Below are 21,413 nucleotides of genomic sequence, written 5' to 3'. Positions count from 1 at the left end.
TCCATAAATCTAACAGTAACAGCAGGAGAAAAAGTTATTGCCATACTGAGACACACACACACACACACACACACACAAACACAAACATACACATGTTGGCATTCTGTCTTTGTCTTTCTTTCATATGTATATCACAATGCACATGATGAGACCTTTTTTCTTTACAGAACGATTAGAAAAGAGATAAAAACACCAAGAAATACATTAAAGTAAGAAGTCAAAAGTCAGTCATGGTGCTCTCAAACGCTATCTGTATCCCAACCACAGTTCAAATGCATTATCTGTAAATGATGCTATACCATCCTACAGTCCGCAAAAATCCATCCAAATATTCATCCATAGAGGAAAAATAATATAATCTTGGTTGTCTTAATATCAAGTAGGTTGTATCTCTTGTTGTAACACTTAACCTTCAGTGAAATATGGGACGCAGGTGGAATATTTTCCTACACTGCACAATTACACTGCATCCCCACACAGCATTGTTCTTCTTAATTCACTACACCAGCTTGGTAAACAAATTAATCTCGCCAGTGGATCCGAATGGTGATGAAGAGCAGCGGAAAGTGCGCACAATGCATCACGCAAATGAGTATTGGCTGTCAGCATTAGGAAATGGAGAATGTGTTTGAATATTAATCCCAAAAGGCACTGCACGGTTAGAGCGAGTTTCTTTTTCAAACACACTTTACAGCCAATCGAAGCTGTTCACAAAACCATTTCCCTGATTTGTTGTCGTAAATACTCATGTGACACCATTTATAATATTGACGTAGTCACTAAGGATTCTAGGGTCGTCAAAATTTTGACTTTAATTAAAATATCAAGTGCGGTTCTTCTAATATGATCTTGTTTCCATGGTAACGGTCATAATACTATGGAATAATTAACAAGTTAGTAATTACATAATAACATAATCATTTCCATAATACACGGGTACTTGTATGGCGGACAATCTACATAATCTAAGCTTATTAATAAACGGATTTTAAAAAGGTGATATTTTAACAAAGAATACATATGCTGATGTTGATAAGGAGACATTTATTTAATATTTATGGAAGGAGTCTCCTGTGTCAGCGCTTTATAACAGTCAGTAAGTTTTCTGTCATGGAAGTCTTCAGGCCAGAGGTTCCACAAGATTAACTGTAACTATAAATGGTTAAAAATTATGACATATTGTTCTTAATCATAATCATTGGCAAATTACTGTGGTATAAGAGGAATAAAATACTTTGGGACATGCTGTTATTAGAAAATAATCAACTTCAGGGTGGTAACTGCCTGACATGCATTACACCAACCCAACATATCCCGTCTTATTTGTTCCTTACTTAACACACTGTAGACACTGAACACCCACAATTCAGAAAGGTATAATAATTGGATAATTTAATAATTTCATCCTTTTAAATACGAAGGTCGTCATATGTTAAATAAAACAAATAAGTAAGTAATTTAATCATCGTTCATTATGTTATGTTCTGATGCGTATCAGGACTCGGGAATTCCACTCATTCTCATGATTTCCATGCGTCCTTTCCAAAAAATGCACAAAATCATAGCATAGCAGTCATAGTGGTCATAGATATAGCCCCATACTATCCAACCCGAAACTGCACCATTGTAAAGCTAAAAATAGCACCTCTCAAGCAGTGAGACAAGACGTGGGGAGGCGGGAGATATATGCGCTCTGTACACGGTGCACATGTACCATTAAACAGCATTCATTTATAAATTGAGGTTATTATGTTCTGTGTTTAACATACATCAGTTTCAATTGCCAATATTTTATGATGCACGTTTACACTTATGTCCTGTTCTGACTGTAATGAATACAGGGTTTAATGAATCACTACACAGGAAAAAAAAAAACAGTTCACCATATTCCTGAACTAGAAATGTTAAACTCCTATTGACCAAGCTGTTGAATACTCAAATCTGATTGGTCAAAAGATGTTGATTAATTTTCTATAAGAGCAACTTTGACAATAGTGCTGGCTACAAGGTTTATATTAAACCTCTCATTCTAATAGGTTATAATTTCTATAATTTCTATAATAACTACTTAAACAGGGACTTGTGTACGGAATAAAACATCATAATTGTTGATATGGTGAAATTTTTCTGTGAAGAGATGTTTAATTTTTTCGAAAGGAGTCTCCAGTGTCAATATTTCGTAACAGTAAGAGGTAAACATTAAGTTTTCTGTCACAGGAAAGTCTTCAGGATGGATGACTTGGCGATTACTCAGTAACATGACAAGCTGCTTTTTTTGTCTCATTAACTTAGCAAAAAGAGGCTAAAGTATGGTGTCATTCTTTAAATAAATAAAAAATTGCAATCTTTGGAAAATTACTGAGGTTTAAGAGGAATAAAACATACGTGCTACGTGCATTTATAGGAAAATAATCAACTTTGGAGTGGGAACAGTAACTGGAAGTAAGCAGTTACATGAAATAAGCTTTGTGTTGGGTCACATCACACCATAACTTTGGTTATTATTTTCTGATAACAACACTGCCTGTTATTTTATGTAAGGAACAAAACATGTTTTAATAATTACTGACGCTCCCCAGCATATAGCTTTTTTCGAAAGTTTCAATTCAGTTATGGTAGACAAGAAGATTTTAATCAAGAACACGGATTCTAAATTCATTGGTGGGCCACATTACAACCTTTATCAGACCGCATGTTTGACAACCTGTGAAATAGGTAAATACTGTGTGTGTGCATATGTGTGTGTGTGTATGTATATATATATATATATATATATATATATATATATATATATATATATATATATATACACACACACACACACACACAGATGAGGTCAAAAGTTTACACCTTTCAGAATCTGCAAAATGTTTATTATTTTACCAAAATAAGAGGGATCATACAAAATGCATGTTATTGTTTATTTTAGTGCTGACCTGAATAAGATATTTCACATAAAAGATTATGTTTACATATAGTCCACAAGAGAAAATAATAGTTGAATTTATAAAAATGACCCCATTCAAAAGTTTACATCCCCTTGATTCTTAATACTGTGTTGTTACCTGAATGATCCACAGCTGTGTTTTTTTGTTTAGTGATAGTAGCTCATGAGTCCCTTGTTTGTCCTGAACAGTTAAACTGCCTGCTGTTCTTCAGAAAAATCCTTCAGGTCCCACAAATTCTTTGGTTTTCCAGCATTTTTGTGTATTTGAACCCTTTCCAACAATGACTGTATGATTTTGAGATCCATCTTTTCACACTGAGGACAACTGAGGGACTCATATGCAACTATTACAGAAGGTTCAAACGCTCCAGGAGGAAAAACCATGCATTAAGAACTGGGGGGTGAAAACTTTTTGAATTTGAAGATCAGGGTAAATTTAACTTATTTTGTCTTCTGGGAAACATGTAACTATCTTCTGTAGCCTCTGAAGGGCAGTACTAAGTGAAAAAATATGATATTTAGGCATAAGTAAGAAATAATGTACATTAGAAATAAGAAAAATGTAAATAAGAAAAATGTACACATATCCATTCTGTTTAAAAGTTTTCACCCCCCATTTTCTCTTGTGGACTATATGTAAACATCTTTTATGTGAAATATCTTATTCAGGTCAGCACTAAATAAACAATAATATGCATTTTGTATGATCCCTCTTATTTTGGTAAAATAATAAACATTTTGCAGATTCTGAAATGGGGATGTAAACCTTTGACCTCAACTGTGTATATATATATATATATATATATATATATATATATATATATATATATATATATATATATATGTATGTATGTGTGTGTGTGTGTGTGTGTGTGTGTGTGTGTGTGTGTGTATATATATATATATATATATATATATATATATATATATATATATATATATGTATGTATGTACACACACACACTGTATATACACACTATACAAATGACTTTGTAAGCAACAGTCAAAGGTACATGTGAGTTGTGATCACTCTATCATGGTTAAATTATTATTGTATATTTCATATATTTGTATTTGAGGCAGAGAGAGAGAAAAAGGTATATGAGATGAATTGGAGTGAAAATGGCTTTCATCCAACTAGCCTGTTTTCCTGCATCCTCTCTAATGCATCATAAACTGCTTTAGTCCGAACTGCTGCCAGTTTTTAACATATGACATTTTATTATGTGAATAAATCAGAGATGTTAAACAGATGTGAACGGTCCTGCTTTGACCTCATTAGTTAATTATGATGCTGTTGGTTTATTGATTTGGTCCAAAGAGTGTGGACAGAATGAAACACAGGACAGCAGGGGTGTGATGATATATCTGCATGACTATATACCATGATAAGAAAATTGGGAATTCATTTATTGTTGTTTAAAATTGGCCCTCTGTAAGCAAATATTGTGTAGTCCTGAACATCATGCATCATGTGAATTTGTCGTGTTGTTCCAGCCATGGTATGCTGATACATTTGAGTCTTGGTGTGTTAGTGTGTATAAACATCTTTCTCAGACACAATCTGTTGTAAATTGACCTTGAAGTGACATCTGAGTGCCTGATCTGTGAAAATCTCCAGCACTGCTGTGGGGAATTTGGAGTTGGAGAGTCTCTTTAATCAATACGTGAGAAATGAAAAAAGGATGAACCGTGATTGAGACATTGCAGTGCAGACGACAAATCGATAAAGAGGATTAAACTCACACAGCATTTAGATTTTTCACTAACAATAGTCGCTCTAATTCGCTAGCATTGTTGTATAAGCATTTTTTTTATTAACTTTAATGAAGCCTCATAAAGCAGCAATAAAAGAGCGTAGCATGTAGCTCCTCTCAGAGACGGCAATCCCATAATTCTATTCACCAGACGTGAGTTCCATGTACAAATAGTCACCCATTAAGTATGGACAATAAGGAAGTGAAAAAGAAATTCATACACCTATGAGACACAAATTTATTAGTTTATAACAATATTTACAAATCATTGTTACCAAATTCAAATAATTATTCTGATTCTAACAAAAGTAGAGGTGTGATATAGGTATAAAACTAAGTAAAAAGTATTAATTCTGGTCTAAAATTATGTATATTTATGTATGTTTTTGACAGATCTTCAGGCGATGTTGGCTCGTGTTCAAAAAGGCATCAAGTAAAGGGCCGCGACGATTAGAGAAATATCCTGATGAAAAAGCTGCCTACTTTCGAAGTTTTCATAAGGTAAGAAATTGTACTGTATGTCTTGCTGTTGAGTTGTTGTTTTTTTTGTTCCTTAATGAGGCACTTGTTTCTTTTTCCTCATTTCAGATACGGCAGAGCTTATTGTTTAGTACATAATACTATTTATTATTCCATTAAGAAACATTTGCATAAATAAAAATAGTTACAATGTTAGTTTATTCTTAAGCTCTTTAAAGATGTTTCAATTAATGTTGATGATTAATAAGTGATAAACATGCTGAGCGCTTTAGAATAATGCTGCTGCTCTTTCTTCACCTCGTCAGCAGTAATTATGAAGATTATGAAAAGCTTATCAGGAAAATCTCTATCAACAATCTGTGCAAGTCATTCTCTATAAAGCCAAGTAGAAAGTTTCCAGATCTATGTGTCTGTCTCTGTATATAGCTATCTATGCATCCCTTTTCTCAGCCATTCATCTCTCTATTCCTGCCTCTTTCCAGCAAGCTATCAAAGAATTTGTGTGTCCATCTATTTGCATATCCAACCATCCATCTGTCTGTCCATCCATCCATCCTTCCATCCATTCATCTGTCTATCCATTAACTATAAATCTCTGTCAATCTATCCATTTATCCATCCATTCATCCTTTCTTCCATTCAACACTGTCCACCTGTCCATCCATTCATCCATCCTTCCATCTATTTTATCCAACTATCCATCTATTTATCCATCTATCCATGCATCCGTCAAAATAATACATTCATCCATCCATCTCTCCATCCGTCCATTCATATATCCATCCATCTGTACAAGATCTGTCCATCCATCCATCCATCCATCTACCTGTATGTCTGTCCAACCACCCATCCATCCTTCCATTAATTAATCTATCCATCTATCCAATCCTCCATCCATCCAACTAGCCATCCATTCATCCTTCCATCAATCCATCCATCTTTCCCAGTACTCATTCATCCATCCATTTGTCCATCCATCTCTCTATACAAAATCCATCCATGCACCTATCCGTCCATCCATCCATCTTCTATCTGTAATGCAGCCATCCTTTTATTCATCCATTTATTTATCTGTCTGACTATCGATCCATCTGTCAGTCCATCCATCCATCCATCTATTCTCTCTCATGCAGCCTCCTGAACTGTGTAACACAGTGCTTTCTGAGAGAATAAATGCCACTTTCTCTTTGGTGAAACTTATATTTTAACTTTTGATCAGTAAAAGCTTTTTAATCAAGACTCTGCGAACAAAGTTTGGCCTTAAAATCACCTAAAACAGAGTAGGTGATAAATGTGTTGCATCATCCATCCAGAGTTAGTCAAAAACAAGGACTTGGAAAGCTAATGCAATAATAATTCACACTCGAGAGCACCAATTGTAATGAATAAGACTCTGGTGAGACTTTCAAGCCTGTTTTGTGGGTCTGTAACGTATAAACATGACATTTCCACACTGTAATTTTATTTTATTTTTCCTTTATCGTACTAGCATGGCTCTTCTTGGAGGCATTATATCAAACTGCAGGCTTTATAACTGAGAATTACCTCACTTTTTTTTGTTAAGGAAAATGAAGGGAATATTCAAGAAAAAGAAAAAGAAAGTCTGATGCAAGTTAGTTAGCTTGGAGGGGAAAAAAGAAGTAAAGTACAGAATAGCAGATTCAACTCTAGCTTAAGCAGTATGTTTGTGGCTAGTTTTTTTGACATTTATCTCTAAAAATAAACACAGATTTCATTTTTTGTCCTATTATAAAGTAATTGGACCACCAACAAGCACAAGATGTTACATACATACAGCTACAACCCCCCACCAGCAGCTTTGGAGCCTTTCTGAAGACAGAGATAAAAAAAAAAAAATCACAAAATTATTTAGCAATATAATGAAAATTTGAGGAGGGACCACTTCCTGGTGAGCTGGGATTCAATAGGTGATGAATGCAGGGATGAACAAGAGAAGAGCAATTGCAGATGTAATCAATAGAACATGATGGATCAGCAGTACACAATAGGGGAGGAAGGAAGTCCAGAACCATGAAGGATTCACAGTGTGTCAGCGAGATTAGACTACAAGTCCATGACAGATCTTCAATTGCTAGTAACAGTGATGTAGATAACAAAAGCCAAGTATTTTCCACCTTGAGTTATAATTAAACTGCAGAACCACATCTGCAGGGGTGTTTTGTCACTGCAGAGTTTGTTCAGATGTTTTGCGCAGTTGAGATTTGAGGGACTATAGCGATCATGGTGAAAGGTCCCACTGAGAAAGTGCCTAACGAGACAGACATGGTTGCCTGAGGTGGTTTAACGACAAGCAAAACAAAACTCAGAGTGCACCAAAATGTCAAATTACAAACATGATGGAGTTTGGGGGGGGGGGTGCAAGAAAACACATGCTCAGTGATGCTGCAAGACTTTGCAAAATCATAGACCCGAGCAGAAAATGTTTAAAGACTTTATACCTTTATGCACTGCTGAGAATGCAGCTGTGGGGGAAATGCATACTGTAGAGAGAACATGTCAAGTGTAAGATATATCAACTTTTATGAGATGATTTGTTCTCCACTTTATTTACTGTCTGGATTCTCTCTAGATTGCTCCATTTAAATTCACCTGGTTTACAGTGTCTCAGTGGAAAGTCTCAGTGTTGTCAAACATTTTCTGTCCGAAAACAGTGTGAGCAGTGTGATCCCACTGAGGAAACTCAGTAAAGATCTGTCTATCCATCCATTCACCCATCCATCCATGCATCTATCTATTCATCCGTCCATCCAACCATCCATGCATCCATCCATTCACCCGTCCATCCATCCATCCATCCATCCAATACATGCATGCATCCATCCATGAATCCATCCATCCATCCATCCATCCATGCATCCAGTATCTTTATCTCATATTTACTTGTAGCATGAGTACCATGTTCACTGTGTAAAACACGTCCAGAGATCTGGCCAACCATCCATCCATTTGTCTATTACTCCATCCATCTATGCATCCATTCATCTTTATCTCAGTCCATCCATCTATCTATCCATCTATCCACCCAAACAGTATCTATGTCTCAAATCTTTTACTTTAAGCCTGAGCAGTGTGTTCACACTCAGAAACTCAGCCAGATCTGGCTAACCAACCATCCATCCATCCATCCCTATCTTGATCCAGTCATCCATCCATCCATCCAAGCAATATGTATGTCTCGAATCTTTCACTTGTAGCATGAGTAGTATGTTGGAAACACAGCAAGAGATCTGTCCATCCATCCATCCATCCATTCATCCATCCATCCATCCATCCATGCATCCATCCAGCCATCCAAACAAAATTGACATCTCTCCCTTCATCCATATATCCATCTATCCCTCCCTACCTCCATCCATCCATATTTCACATTATGGAACTTCATGGTGATCTGTCATTTCCGTTTAGCTTAAGGTTTCAATTCAACCCTGGATAATCAACTACATCAAGGATCATTAGTGTATAGTCTAAGAGTATAGCCCATTGTATGCAATTGAACCTTTTCTGTTCTAAAGGTCTTTGGTGTTTACGAAATGTAATACTACATATTGAATTAAGTTGAATTAACATTCACTTGGTGTAACTAGTCCTGACTGCAATTAAATGGACATGGTGATTGATCGAGTTTGAGTTATTGCCCTCTGTTCTGGTCTGGCATTCGGATGCTACAAGAAGAATCAAGAGGTTTAGAAACTCATTTATTCCTCTGGCCATAAAACACTTTGCTCTCTATCAAAGTGATCGATGTGATGGCATTGGGGCTTGTGTGATATAGAGGCATCACTTGATAATGCAGTCTGACTTTCTTATTTTAGACACTGTCATGTTGTGTCTGTGGTTCTATTTTTTTTTTTTTTTTTTTAAATAACATTGCTGCACAACAAATACTAATTCACCAATTTATTTAAAACAGATCAGTCTTTGGACTTTTCTGTTTAAATTGCGCTATGGTATTGTTGTCAGAAAAAAAAACAGACACACCATTATTCAGAACAGTTTTTTTTCAGGTTTACCTTTAAACATACATTTTAAAAAAATTACAGCTGAATTTTATAAGCAGTAATAAAAAGTTAGACAGTTATTGCAGTATGAAAATTTCATACTGGCACATGGCATATAGAGTATATATTGTAATATATTATATTGTATTTTATTATAGATGTGCACATTATCCAAAAACGGTGATTTTTCTTCTGATTTGCCAGAGTGTGAGCTGTGCCGTCTGCTGTGAGTGTGACTAATATAAGCACACACACGATTTTACACCCCCAAAGTCCCCAGTTGGCAGGAAATTCAACATCTGCTGTCAAAATGTTTCTGTAGAGCAGAGTTTGTGGGAAATGCAGCTGAACTTCTGTTTTTAGATATTTTTTTTTCTTTTTTAGAGAAGATGGAAATTGACACACTCAGAGTAAAGTGTATAGGGTTTTGCTGTCCCTGAGGTAGTTGTGACACTGCATATGAAACAAAAACATTTACTTTTTTTTAAATACTTTTATGCTGTAGCTGTCAGATTTGAGGCAGCAGTGAAGTGACTCTTCTGTAAATACAGCTCTTTTTACTTCAGCGTTTAATAGTTTCCTGACTGATGTTGTATTGTGATACTGTTTCTTAATTTAAAACTTATGTAAGCTTGAGTGCATTATCAAGATCAGCTTTCAAACAGTCAGTATTAAAACATTTTATTCAGCAGATGCTTGTTTTTCACAAATCCATTATTTAAAACGGTTCGAGAAATCCTCTATGAATCTAAATGCTCTCTGAACATTCATTTTCTCAGATTGTTGTATATACTGTATATTTTGTTCAAACAGTAACGTAACACCATCTCAGAATATGTCTCCTCCTCGTCAGCAGAGGTTCTCCTTCCCTGCATATGGAACCATTTTCACAACTTCCTGTTTTCTCACTGTGTAAGGACGATTCACACTGATCCTCATCGCGAAGTCTTGCCTCCAAGTTTGGAGCCTTATTTCTAGTCATTGCCTTGTTTTTCAACTACTCTCTTAGATTTGATCTTTGTGAATGTATTTTGGATTGATCGTGCTTTGGCCTTTGCCTGATTAACGACTGTGATTCTGTATTGAGGGCTTAGTTATTGTTATTAAAACCTTCAGCACATAGAGCCTCAAACTTCTCCTGAGGCGCTTGTGTTGCACTACGCTTATAACAGTGTTATGTAAGTAGTATAACATGATAGGGGGAAGATTTTCTAGGGAAATAATCAACAATGGGGTTATGTGATCACAGCCCAAAGTTTACTTTGATTATTTCCATATAACAGCATGTTTTATTCCTTTTATACATGTACCACAGTAATTAATTATTAAACCATGAAGCTTCATAAATCTTTTTTTTCTAGTTTTTCATAGTGACCTCAGACTATTGGACACAGTTACACTCAAGCATATTCCTGAAATTTCCTTTCAATCATGTCACAGTGGTTTTATGGTTCTAATATATAATATGCTGCAGATTTAAATTTGGCATTCTTGTATCTGCAACAAACAAGCTGCACAATCCTTTCCGTTGGTGCAACCTTTTTTTTCTTCCAAATACCATGATGTTTACACCTTCCCTTCGTCGTTGTCTTTTGTTTCTTCTTTTATTCATTTCAGTAATGAGTTTTGTCGTTTACTTGTGTAGATAACTGAGCTGCACAACATCAAGAACATTACCAGAATGCCTCGGGAGACAAAGAAACATGCCGTGGCAATTATCTTCAGCGATGAGACATCGAAGACATTTGCCTGTGATTCAGGTAAACGATCTCTCCATCCTTGCAAAAGTATTGCACATTACCATTATTCTAAGCAGAGAGAGAGAGAGAGAGAGAGACAGAGACACAGAGAGAGAGAGAGAGAGAGAGAGAGAGAGAGAAAGCATCTAAGGCACTAAAGCACATTAGTATGCACAGAAGGTAAACAAATCAAGTTTATCTACTAAGTAAGTCAGTGTAAAAGTCGACTGAGCTATTAGAAACCTATTTAAAATATGAAAAAACAATAGTTGAATACATTAAAGCACCTAATACAATAAACTACTTGATGCAGTAAAAGACTAAAGCAACCGTCACACCAAACATGAATAAAATCAACCTGTTAGAAAAAAAGTTCACTTTAACGGAAGAGGATCTGATATGCAAAAAAACTGATTTGGCAATAAAATTTGCATCCACCTCCTCCAATTTCGCTTTACGGCAAGTTCAGCTCTTTCTTTCTTTTTTCCCATTTGCGCCCCAATTTGGTCACCTGCCAATTTCCTCCCACCAGCCAGCTCTCCCTTATCATATGACAGCTACCAACCATGGAGGGTGAATGCTAACACATGCTTCCTCCGAGACACATGAAGCCAGCCAAACATATACTTTCAAACTGCTGCTCATGCTGCTCCACAGGGCAGCGTAACAGTAGCAAAGTGCTCTCTGCCCTCTTCCACATACGTGATTGGTTAAAGTCGTGATTCACAGGGAGGAGAGTGTAACAGCATCCCTCCCACCCAGAGCATAGCTAGTTTTTCTTTCCTGGACTTGGAGCCCCTATAGCAAGTTTATTTAAATCAAGGGTTCTTAAACTTTTTGTAACCAGGAACTCCCTTAACTGTAAAATAAATTCCATGGACATTTAAGCGTGTACAGTAATATTTTGTCTATTTATTTAGAGTGATAGAGCTGTTTATTCCTGAACTTTCCATCAAGAGAATGCATTAGGTCTCAGCTGACATCATTTATAGGTGTGATAGTTTTTGAGTTCAGTTGATAAGTTAATAATAAGTATAATAACATGTGCTTATAGTTACGGGTTGTGTTTTCAACCACTAACTAAATTTCCACCACTCACCCCTTGGATGTGCAGATCCCTTGGAGCCCCAACCCCACTTTGAGAACCACTGAACTAGATGAACTTTAATCCAGAGTAACCACTAATCTTGGCATGAGCCAACAGAAAACAAGCAGTGGCTAGAGTCACTTAATCTGCTTATTATTACCATGTTGCTATGGCAAGAATCTTTTTCAGGCTCCTCAAACAACAAACTAGCTAGCAGCTAAGCTTAGCAGTTCGTTGTACTTTTTCAGCAGAAATGCAACACCAAGATCATATCTGATTTTTTTTCCCCAAAATCCAGTGTGAGTCCTGTTCACAGGGAGAACAAAATGAATACTTTTCAGCAAAGTATTAATTATGAATTATTTTAATACACATGATCATTATCGTTCTACCAAAAGAAGTATGATGAAAAAAAGAAATAGATAAGATAAAGCTTGCAGAAGCAAAATTGCACACAAAATGAAATCGAAAGTCTTATGTCCTTGTCTACATATATTTAAACGATAAAATCAAGTTTATTAAGTGATTAATAAGCACACGCCCACCTCAATGTCACATCTTAGTATGCCGTTATTCATCTTAAAGCATATTATTCAGTAATTAATATGATTTAGTCATTAACTATAATGAAACAAATGGAAAGGGGGAGCAGTTATGTGAGTGAGGAATGTAAGTCTGGACCCGCTGACAGATCCTGTGAGTTTAAAAGGTTAAAAAAAAGTGCTGCATAGTGAGATCCAATTCATTCAAGCTTAACTCAAGGCTAATTAAAGACAATATAAAAGCTCATACTGAAGAACACAAAAGTCAGGGCTCAGTACACACAGTACAAAGACTTGCCAGTTTATTACTCACTAGACCTACCTAATAAGCTAGTGTATATACAAGAGCAAACAAAGTCAACTGAAAGTATTGATTTAACACATTGTACGTAACGCAGTGTCATTTTTATACCTGCTTTAATGAGCAGTGCTTTAGGAAGTGCGTCCTCCCTTCTGCTATTAGGCTTTAAAAGATGAATGTGTTTATAGATTAAATTCTGCAATCCTGTGATGCTCATTGTGCAGTTCATTTTATATCAGATAAAAACTTTAATTACCAGGAACTGTGCAGTACAGCTCATCTTTCAGTAATCTGTATGTGGTTGTAAAAACTATTAGTATTTATTGCATTCATTTGATTTGATTGTGCTTATTGTGTTTACACCTTAATCTCTAGCTGATTTTTACTCTTATATCTGCACGTTATTCCTGCACTGTGCTATCCAGCTGCTAGACCAATACAATATCAATCCAAAGTGCTCCCCCTAGATTTCCTTAAGGCCGTATGGTAAACCGTTTCAAGCTGCCAGTGCTGTTGCACTGGTGTACATGCAACTATTTTTTGTTTTAGCTGTTATCAAAAACACATGGCTACGGTTTGTACACAGCCACAATCAAATGTTACACACGCAGCCTATCAAGCACCTGGATTTGTAGTGTCTCCTGGAGCTCATAAAAGAAAATGAATCATTTTTTCCTGCCAGCTGTTTGGCATGTCTGTGACTCTTTTTTGACACTTGTAAGATATCTATGCATCTGCTAAAATATGAGCCAGAATATAAGCAGGAAATTATTTTTTTCCTTCTTCCAAACTGGGTGTCCATCGATCCATCCATCCATCCATCCATCCATCTATTTGTCTGTCATCTGTTTTAATAAGGGTGACACAAGATCAGAGCCTGACTATGATGGACTCTAGTGCAAGAAGATTGATTAAGAAGGGATGACAAGACAAAATATAGAAAAAAAAAAACAGGAGTTATTCACCACAGAATTGGAGTACAATTGCAAGAGCAAATGGGGAAAAAAAAGAATGAAAACACACACACACACACAAAAACCCAACCACAGAGGACAAACATGTTAAACAGAACTAAGGAGTGAATATATAGGACATAATGAGTAGGACAAAAGGATGTAAGAGTAGATATATAGGACATAAGAGGGAATCTAAAAATTTTTTGTAAAGCCTAGTTACATAAAATTCCTTACTTACAAATGTTGAGATAAACATCTAACATGACTGAATGGAGACAACGGTTACCTGTTAATGCTTAACAATTAATGATTAGTATATGGCTATCAATAAGACAAAGTTTCTATGTTTTGTTTCGTAGTAGCACTTCACGTTACCACTTTTTCCCCCAATTTCCTTGCCAATTTATTCACCCGCCAATTCCCACCCCCCAGCCAACTGTCTAGTATCATACGCCAGCTACAAACCAAGGAGAGGGAAGGCTAACAAGTGCTTCCTCCAGTGCATGCGAACTGCTGCTCTTGCTGTGTAACACACATGGACGAACACGCTATCTACCCTCTTCCAAATACATGAGCTCACATATGCCCGTGATTGGCTAGAATCCCTGTGATTGACAGAGGAGAGAGAGTACACCATCCCTCCCACCCAGAGAGCATGGCTAATTTTGCTCCCTTGGATCCTGGCCATGGGTGGCTGTGACATCATTGGGATTCGAAAGCATTACCACGTTGAACTAGCATCATGGTGTTTGACGTGGGCCGAATAAATGCACAACTTCAAACATTGTTTTCCTAATTTATTCCTAATTAATGTTTGCTAATCTGACCAGAGAGGGAAAAAATCTGTGAAATTTCTTCACTTTTTGAACTCTAGCACATGTTTTTGCTCCCTTGGATTCATGTTACTTGTACCTAGTTCTCTTATGTCAGGGGCCCAGTGGACCGAACCATAACAGAGTATCTGCTATAGAAGCTGAACTGGGTCATGTTTAGAACTACGACCAGTTATTTCCTATGTTTATACGCTCTGCTGCAGTGGTTTTTCTAGTACTTGGTTCGGTCCACTGGGCCCCTGACATAAGAGAACTAGGTACAAGTAACATGAATAGAAGGCAGACTCGACTGGATGTAACTAGCACCTGGACACAGATATACGGTAAATGTGAAAAACAAGAGGTCGAGGTTGAATGCTCAGACAGAGACACAACTCTATTGATTAATACATAAAAACAATAACTAGAAAACATAATACAAGGAAACACAAGGACAGAATAACAAGTGGGAGCAAGAGTGGGGCAGAACACAAGCACAAGCAGGTGTAAGGCATAACGTAACATTTGACTGAGAATTGTATACAAAGTGTTCTTGATGAAGGTGATCATGAGGCACAGGGGTCTGTACTCAGGGGAACTGAGCATTCGGTATGCATACTGAGGGCAGATTTTTGGCAATGAATAAGAAACTAGAAAACAAAACAAAAAAGTCATCGCTGTGATGCAATCCTGTTGCAATGCACCCTTATCCACCTTCCATTTGTCAGTCAATATGAGTTTGTACATGGGCTATTGCTCTCAAAATTCAAATAAAAACAATAAGTCGAGTGTTTTAAATAGTAACGACTTTCAAGGGTACCATCATGCTACCCTGCCCCTGTATTGACTAAAACATTGCAATTTTGCTCTCTGTCTAGTGTCTGTTTATACCACAGTGCTATTGAATTTTTAAATCTGACCAGTAAGAAGGTGTTGATTAATTTTCTATAACAGTAGATCTGACAGTAGTAGGCTGTAATGCAAATCACAGGTTTATATTAATGCCCTAGTTCTAATACGTTATTGTTTCTATAACAGTAACAGCAGGGACCGACGCCATGGACGCTCCACATAAACAGATTAAAAACGTGGTTAATTCTTGATATGAGAAGAAGTTTATTTAGTATTTATGTCTCCCATGTCAGTGCTTTAGAACAGTCAGAAGAAACTCTTCTCTTCTCTTAGGTTTTCTGACACATGACAGTCTTCAAGACAGTGTCTCTGTAACATGACAAATAGTTCTGTGTAACAGAGAGGAAAAAAAGAGATGCTGGAGAGGGAACGACTATATAATGTTCCAGAAGGTAACTATAAATGGATAAAAGTATAACGTGTCATAATTTTAGAAGTAAAAATTGTAATCCTTGGCATAGCTTTGTGGTATAAGAGGAATAAAACACTTTGTAACATGCTGTTACAGGAAAATAATACATTTTGGGACAGTAACAGCTTTGTTTTAGGCCGTATCACACCATCCTGTCATTGATTATTTTCCGATAACAGAATGCCCCCAAGTGTTTTATAGGGTAAACTGAAATCCATTCAGTTCAGAAAAGTAATTATTTGATTTTAATTTTCCAGTTTGCTACTCATGAAGCGTCCAAGTCCCTGTGTAAACAAAATGTCAATAATAGCAAAATTATTGAGACGAGAAATTGCCCAGGTGAGTGAGAAATTTAAATTCAAGTATGAGAATGCATGAAATGAAATAAATACATTTTGATTTGAATTTTGAGTGCAATATTCGTCCGTATAAACAGGGTAAAATGTCTTTTTCTTGGTAGAGCTCTGACTGAAGTGTGTGCAGAGGGTCAGTGAAATGCTGAGGTCAGTTACTGTGCGCTTGTGATGCTGAGACGAGTGAAACTCCTGCTGAGAAATCGTTATCACCTTCCGAGTGCTCTGAACTGTCACAGCCAATCCGGTTATCACAGATATCACAGATACGCGCCCCACTGTTTGAGTCTTCACTGAAACGGGGGGACGGTAATAAACACTGCACCATGAAAGACATGAACGAGTAAATATACACACGTCGTAAATGAAACTTGTTATTATATACAGTTAAAAGGAAAGTAGTTCTTCAGCACATACAGTATTGTTACAACACTCCATTTCCCCTGCGGTACAGTCAGAAGCAGCCTCCCTCCTTAGGCAGCATTTTTGGGCAGTGTTTGTGTTCCCGAGATAAACTCTGTCCCATTTAGAAGGCAGTAGAAGGACTGCTGTTTTCTAAGGTCTTTCTGGGGAAAGTATGAAGACACTTCTTAGAGAAAGGGATTTCATAATTCTTCCCATGCTAAGGTGTGTGTAATGTTTTAGAAATGTACTATTTTTTTTTTTAAATACAATACTATAATATACAGTTGTATTCAAAAGTTTCCAGCACTCATGGCCAAATCACATTTTATTGATTTTTGAAGTGAAAAGAAGTAAACTCAACCTCTGCAGCAAACTATTTAAAAAGAATAGCAATTTCTGCAGTGGTTGATGCACACTTACTTTATATTTGATGAACTTTAAAAATAAAAAAAAAAACTAATTGTGGCATGTAACCAAAGATAGCAGGGAGAAAACTTTACCGCTGTAAAATACTTTCATTGTATAAAATTATTATTATTATTATTATTATTATTATTATTATTATTATTATTTTTATTATTATTCAGTAACATTTTAGGTCTAAAATATTATAAAACATTTTCTTTATTCTTTAGATGTCCAAAAATATAGAAGCTTTATAGTTATATATATTTTACCAAATGTAGTAATTTGTAATAATAATAGCTCTGAAGTTATAAGTTGTAATAACTTAAAACTTCAGAGCTATAAATAATATAGCTCTGAAGTTATAAGTTATATTTAAAAAAAAGGTAATGATTACAATTACAATAATTACATTCTGACATTATTTACTCAGTTAGACCTTTGTGTGTAGACCGACGTGTGCTGCATCTGTCACTGTCAGCCATGCTGAATTGGGAGGAGCAACACAATAAAAATCAGGATAATGGTGTATATAACATTGAACTGGTTTGGAGGTGATCTATGTCTTATATATTTCTGAAAACAAATTAAAGGTGTACGAGTGTGGACACTGTGAATGAAAGGGATAATTACACATCCTTTTCTCATCATTGTCTTCTTTCTCACCCTGTCTTGGGCTGGTAGGTCACCCTGTTTCTAATACCCCACACACACACACACACACACACACACACACACACACTGTCCTGAACTCAAATACACTTGGGAGGTTATTCATCTTCTCTCCTAGCACTTTTCCTCTCTATCCTCCCCCTCATGATCAAATGCTATGTGTGTGTGAGTGTGTGGTGTTATTTTCTGTCCTACATTTTCTTCCCTGCTGAGTAGACTTACTTTTGCACTATGTAGTTTTACACCCTTTACCAGGTGAGCCAGTCAAAATCAAAGTGCAGTAACTTTTTAAATATTTTTAACTTCACATACTATTTTCATTTAGCAAGAGTGATGTTATATATTTAAGGACATTCTGTAGGTCAGTCATTGTTTTTAAAAGCTAGCCTCATGATATTTTAATGCTTTGCTGTCTTATCTTAAAGATTTGACTGATATGTTAAAGTTAAACATCAATTTACGTCAAAGAAAGGTGTAAAATTATTTATTTATATTATAAATAGGGAAACTAACCAGTGACAGGACAGGGGCAGACACAGGACCAAAAAAGAAACACATGGCAATGTAAACCAAAGCACATGATGTGAAAGGAGCCCTTGTAGTACCAGGACCTCCTTGTGGCTCTGTGCCGTATTAGTGACATGTCCTGGGTTGTGATTGTCCCTGAAAAAAATAAAAATAAAAATGTGTGCAATGGGGCTCAGAAGTGTCTGATATTGGCAAATTAATAGTGGAATATTTTTTCTAAATAGCCATCAAGACTTAAACTACGTAATCATTCTACTTTATCAGTTAGTTTCAACATCTTCATCAGGACTAAAGTGGTTGCTGAAAACTTTTGTATGTGAGAGTTATCAAGCTTATTAATATTCTAATTAACAGGACATATTATAAATAAAATATTAATACAAATAAAAAAAACATATATTTATTGGACAACTTTTACTTATTGTGTTTTTAAAATAAAGGCCACAAAGCTTGTTGCAGTAAACAAACTCTTCATATACTTAACATGTATTCAAAACCTACCAGTAACGATCATGTAGGCAAAACCTCCCACTACCTAACAACATGTAGACAAAACCTCCCAATACATAACAACATGTAGACAAAACCTCCCACTACATAACAACATGTAGACAAAACATCCCAATACATAACAACATATAGACAAAACCTCCCAATACATAACATGTAGACAAAACCTCCCACTACATAACAACATGTAGACAAAACCTCCCACTACATAACAACATGTAGACAAAACCTCCCACTACATATCAACATGTAGACAAAACCTCCCACTACATAACATGTAGACAAAACCTCCCACTACATAACAACATGTAGACAAAACCTCCCACTACATAACAACATGTAGACAAAACCTCCCACTACATAACAGCATGTAGACAAAACCTCCCACTACATAACAACATGTAGACAAAACCTCCCACTACATAACATGTAGACAAAACCTCCCACTACATAACAGCATGTAGACAAAACCTCCCACTACATAACAACATGTAGACAAAACCTCCCACTACATAACATGTAGACAAAACCTCCCACTACATAACATGTAGACAAAACCTCCCACTACATAACAACATGTAGACAAAACCTCCCACTACATAACAACATGTAGACAAAACCTCCCACTACATAACAGCATGTAGACAAAACCTCCCACTACATAACAACATGTAGACAAAACCTCCCACTACATAACATGTAGACAAAACCTCCCACTACATAACAGCATGTAGACAAAACCTCCCACTACATAACAACATGTAGACAAAACCTCCCACTACATAACAACATGTAGACAAAACCTCCCACTACATAACATGTAGACAAAATCTCCCACTACATAACAACATGTAGACAAAACCTCCCACTACATAACAACATGTAGACAAAACCTCCCACTACATAACAACATGTAGATAAAACCTCCCACTACATAACATGTAGACAAAATCTCCCACTACATAACATGTAGACAAAACCTCCCACTACATAACAACATGTAGACAAAACCTCCCAATACATAACATGTAGACAAAACCTCCCACTACCTAACAACATGTAGACAAAACCTCCCAATACATAACATGTTGACAAAACCTCCCACTACATAACATGTTGACAAAACCTCCCACTACATAACAACATGTAGACAAAACCTCCCACTACATAACAACATGTAGACAAAACCTCCCACTACATAACATGTAGACAAAACCTCCCACTACCTAACAACATGTAGATAAAACCTCCCACTACATAACATGTAGACAAAACCTCCCACTACCTAACAACATGTAGATAAAACCTCCCACTACATAACAACATGTAGACAAAACCTCCCACTACATAACATGTAGACAAAACCTCCCACTACATAACAACATGTAGACAAAACCTCCCACTACATAACATGTAGACAAAACCTCCCACTACATAACAACATGTAGACAAAACCTCCCACTGCATAACATGTAGACAAAACCTCCCACTACATAACAACATGTAGACAAAACCTCCCACTACATAACAACATGTAGACAAAACCTCCCACTACATATCAACATGTAGACAAAACCTCCCACTACATAACATGTAGACAAAACCTCCCACTACATAACAACATGTAGACAAAACCTCCCACTACATAACAACATGTAGACAAAACCTCCCACTACATAACAGCATGTAGACAAAACCTCCCACTACATAACAACATGTAGACAAAACCTCCCACTACATAACATGTAGACAAAACCTCCCACTACATAACAGCATGTAGACAAAACCTCCCACTACATAACAACATGTAGACAAAACCTCCCACTACATAACATGTAGACAAAACCTCCCACTACATAACATGTAGACAAAACCTCCCACTACATAACAACATGTAGACAAAACCTCCCACTACATAACAACATGTAGACAAAACCTCCCACTACATAACAGCATGTAGACAAAACCTCCCACTACATAACAACATGTAGACAAAACCTCCCACTACATAACATGTAGACAAAACCTCCCACTACATAACAGCATGTAGACAAAACCTCCCACTACATAACAACATGTAGACAAAACCTCCCACTACATAACAACATGTAGACAAAACCTCCCACTACATAACATGTAGACAAAATCTCCCACTACATAACAACATGTAGACAAAACCTCCCACTACATAACAACATGTAGACAAAACCTCCCACTACATAACAACATGTAGATAAAACCTCCCACTACATAACATGTAGACAAAATCTCCCACTACATAACATGTAGACAAAACCTCCCACTACATAACAACATGTAGACAAAACCTCCCAATACATAACATGTAGACAAAACCTCCCACTACCTAACAACATGTAGACAAAACCTCCCAATACATAACATGTTGACAAAACCTCCCACTACATAACATGTTGACAAAACCTCCCACTACATAACAACATGTAGACAAAACCTCCCACTACATAACAACATGTAGACAAAACCTCCCACTACATAACATGTAGACAAAACCTCCCACTACCTAACAACATGTAGATAAAACCTCCCACTACATA

The 21,413-nt window shown here is 36.4% G+C and overlaps 1 protein-coding gene across 1 annotated transcript in view; it reads left to right on the top strand.

Annotated features, from left to right (window-relative positions):
• dok6 (docking protein 6) overlaps window positions 1-21,413 on the top strand; it is a 61,632-nt gene that overhangs the window by 19,871 nt on the left and 20,348 nt on the right. The window contains exons 2-3 of the mRNA XM_026938150.3: window positions 5,098-5,205; window positions 10,849-10,963. Coding sequence (XP_026793951.3) covers window positions 5,098-5,205; window positions 10,849-10,963 — 223 coding nt within the window. The remainder of the gene's footprint in view (window positions 1-5,097; window positions 5,206-10,848; window positions 10,964-21,413) is intronic.

The sequence above is a fragment of the Pangasianodon hypophthalmus genome, chromosome 22 (assembly GCF_027358585.1).
Source record: "Pangasianodon hypophthalmus isolate fPanHyp1 chromosome 22, fPanHyp1.pri, whole genome shotgun sequence".
Lineage (NCBI taxonomy): Eukaryota > Metazoa > Chordata > Actinopteri > Siluriformes > Pangasiidae > Pangasianodon > Pangasianodon hypophthalmus.
Note: the sequence above shows the minus strand (reverse complement) of the source record. Positions and strands in the feature narration are given on the sequence as shown.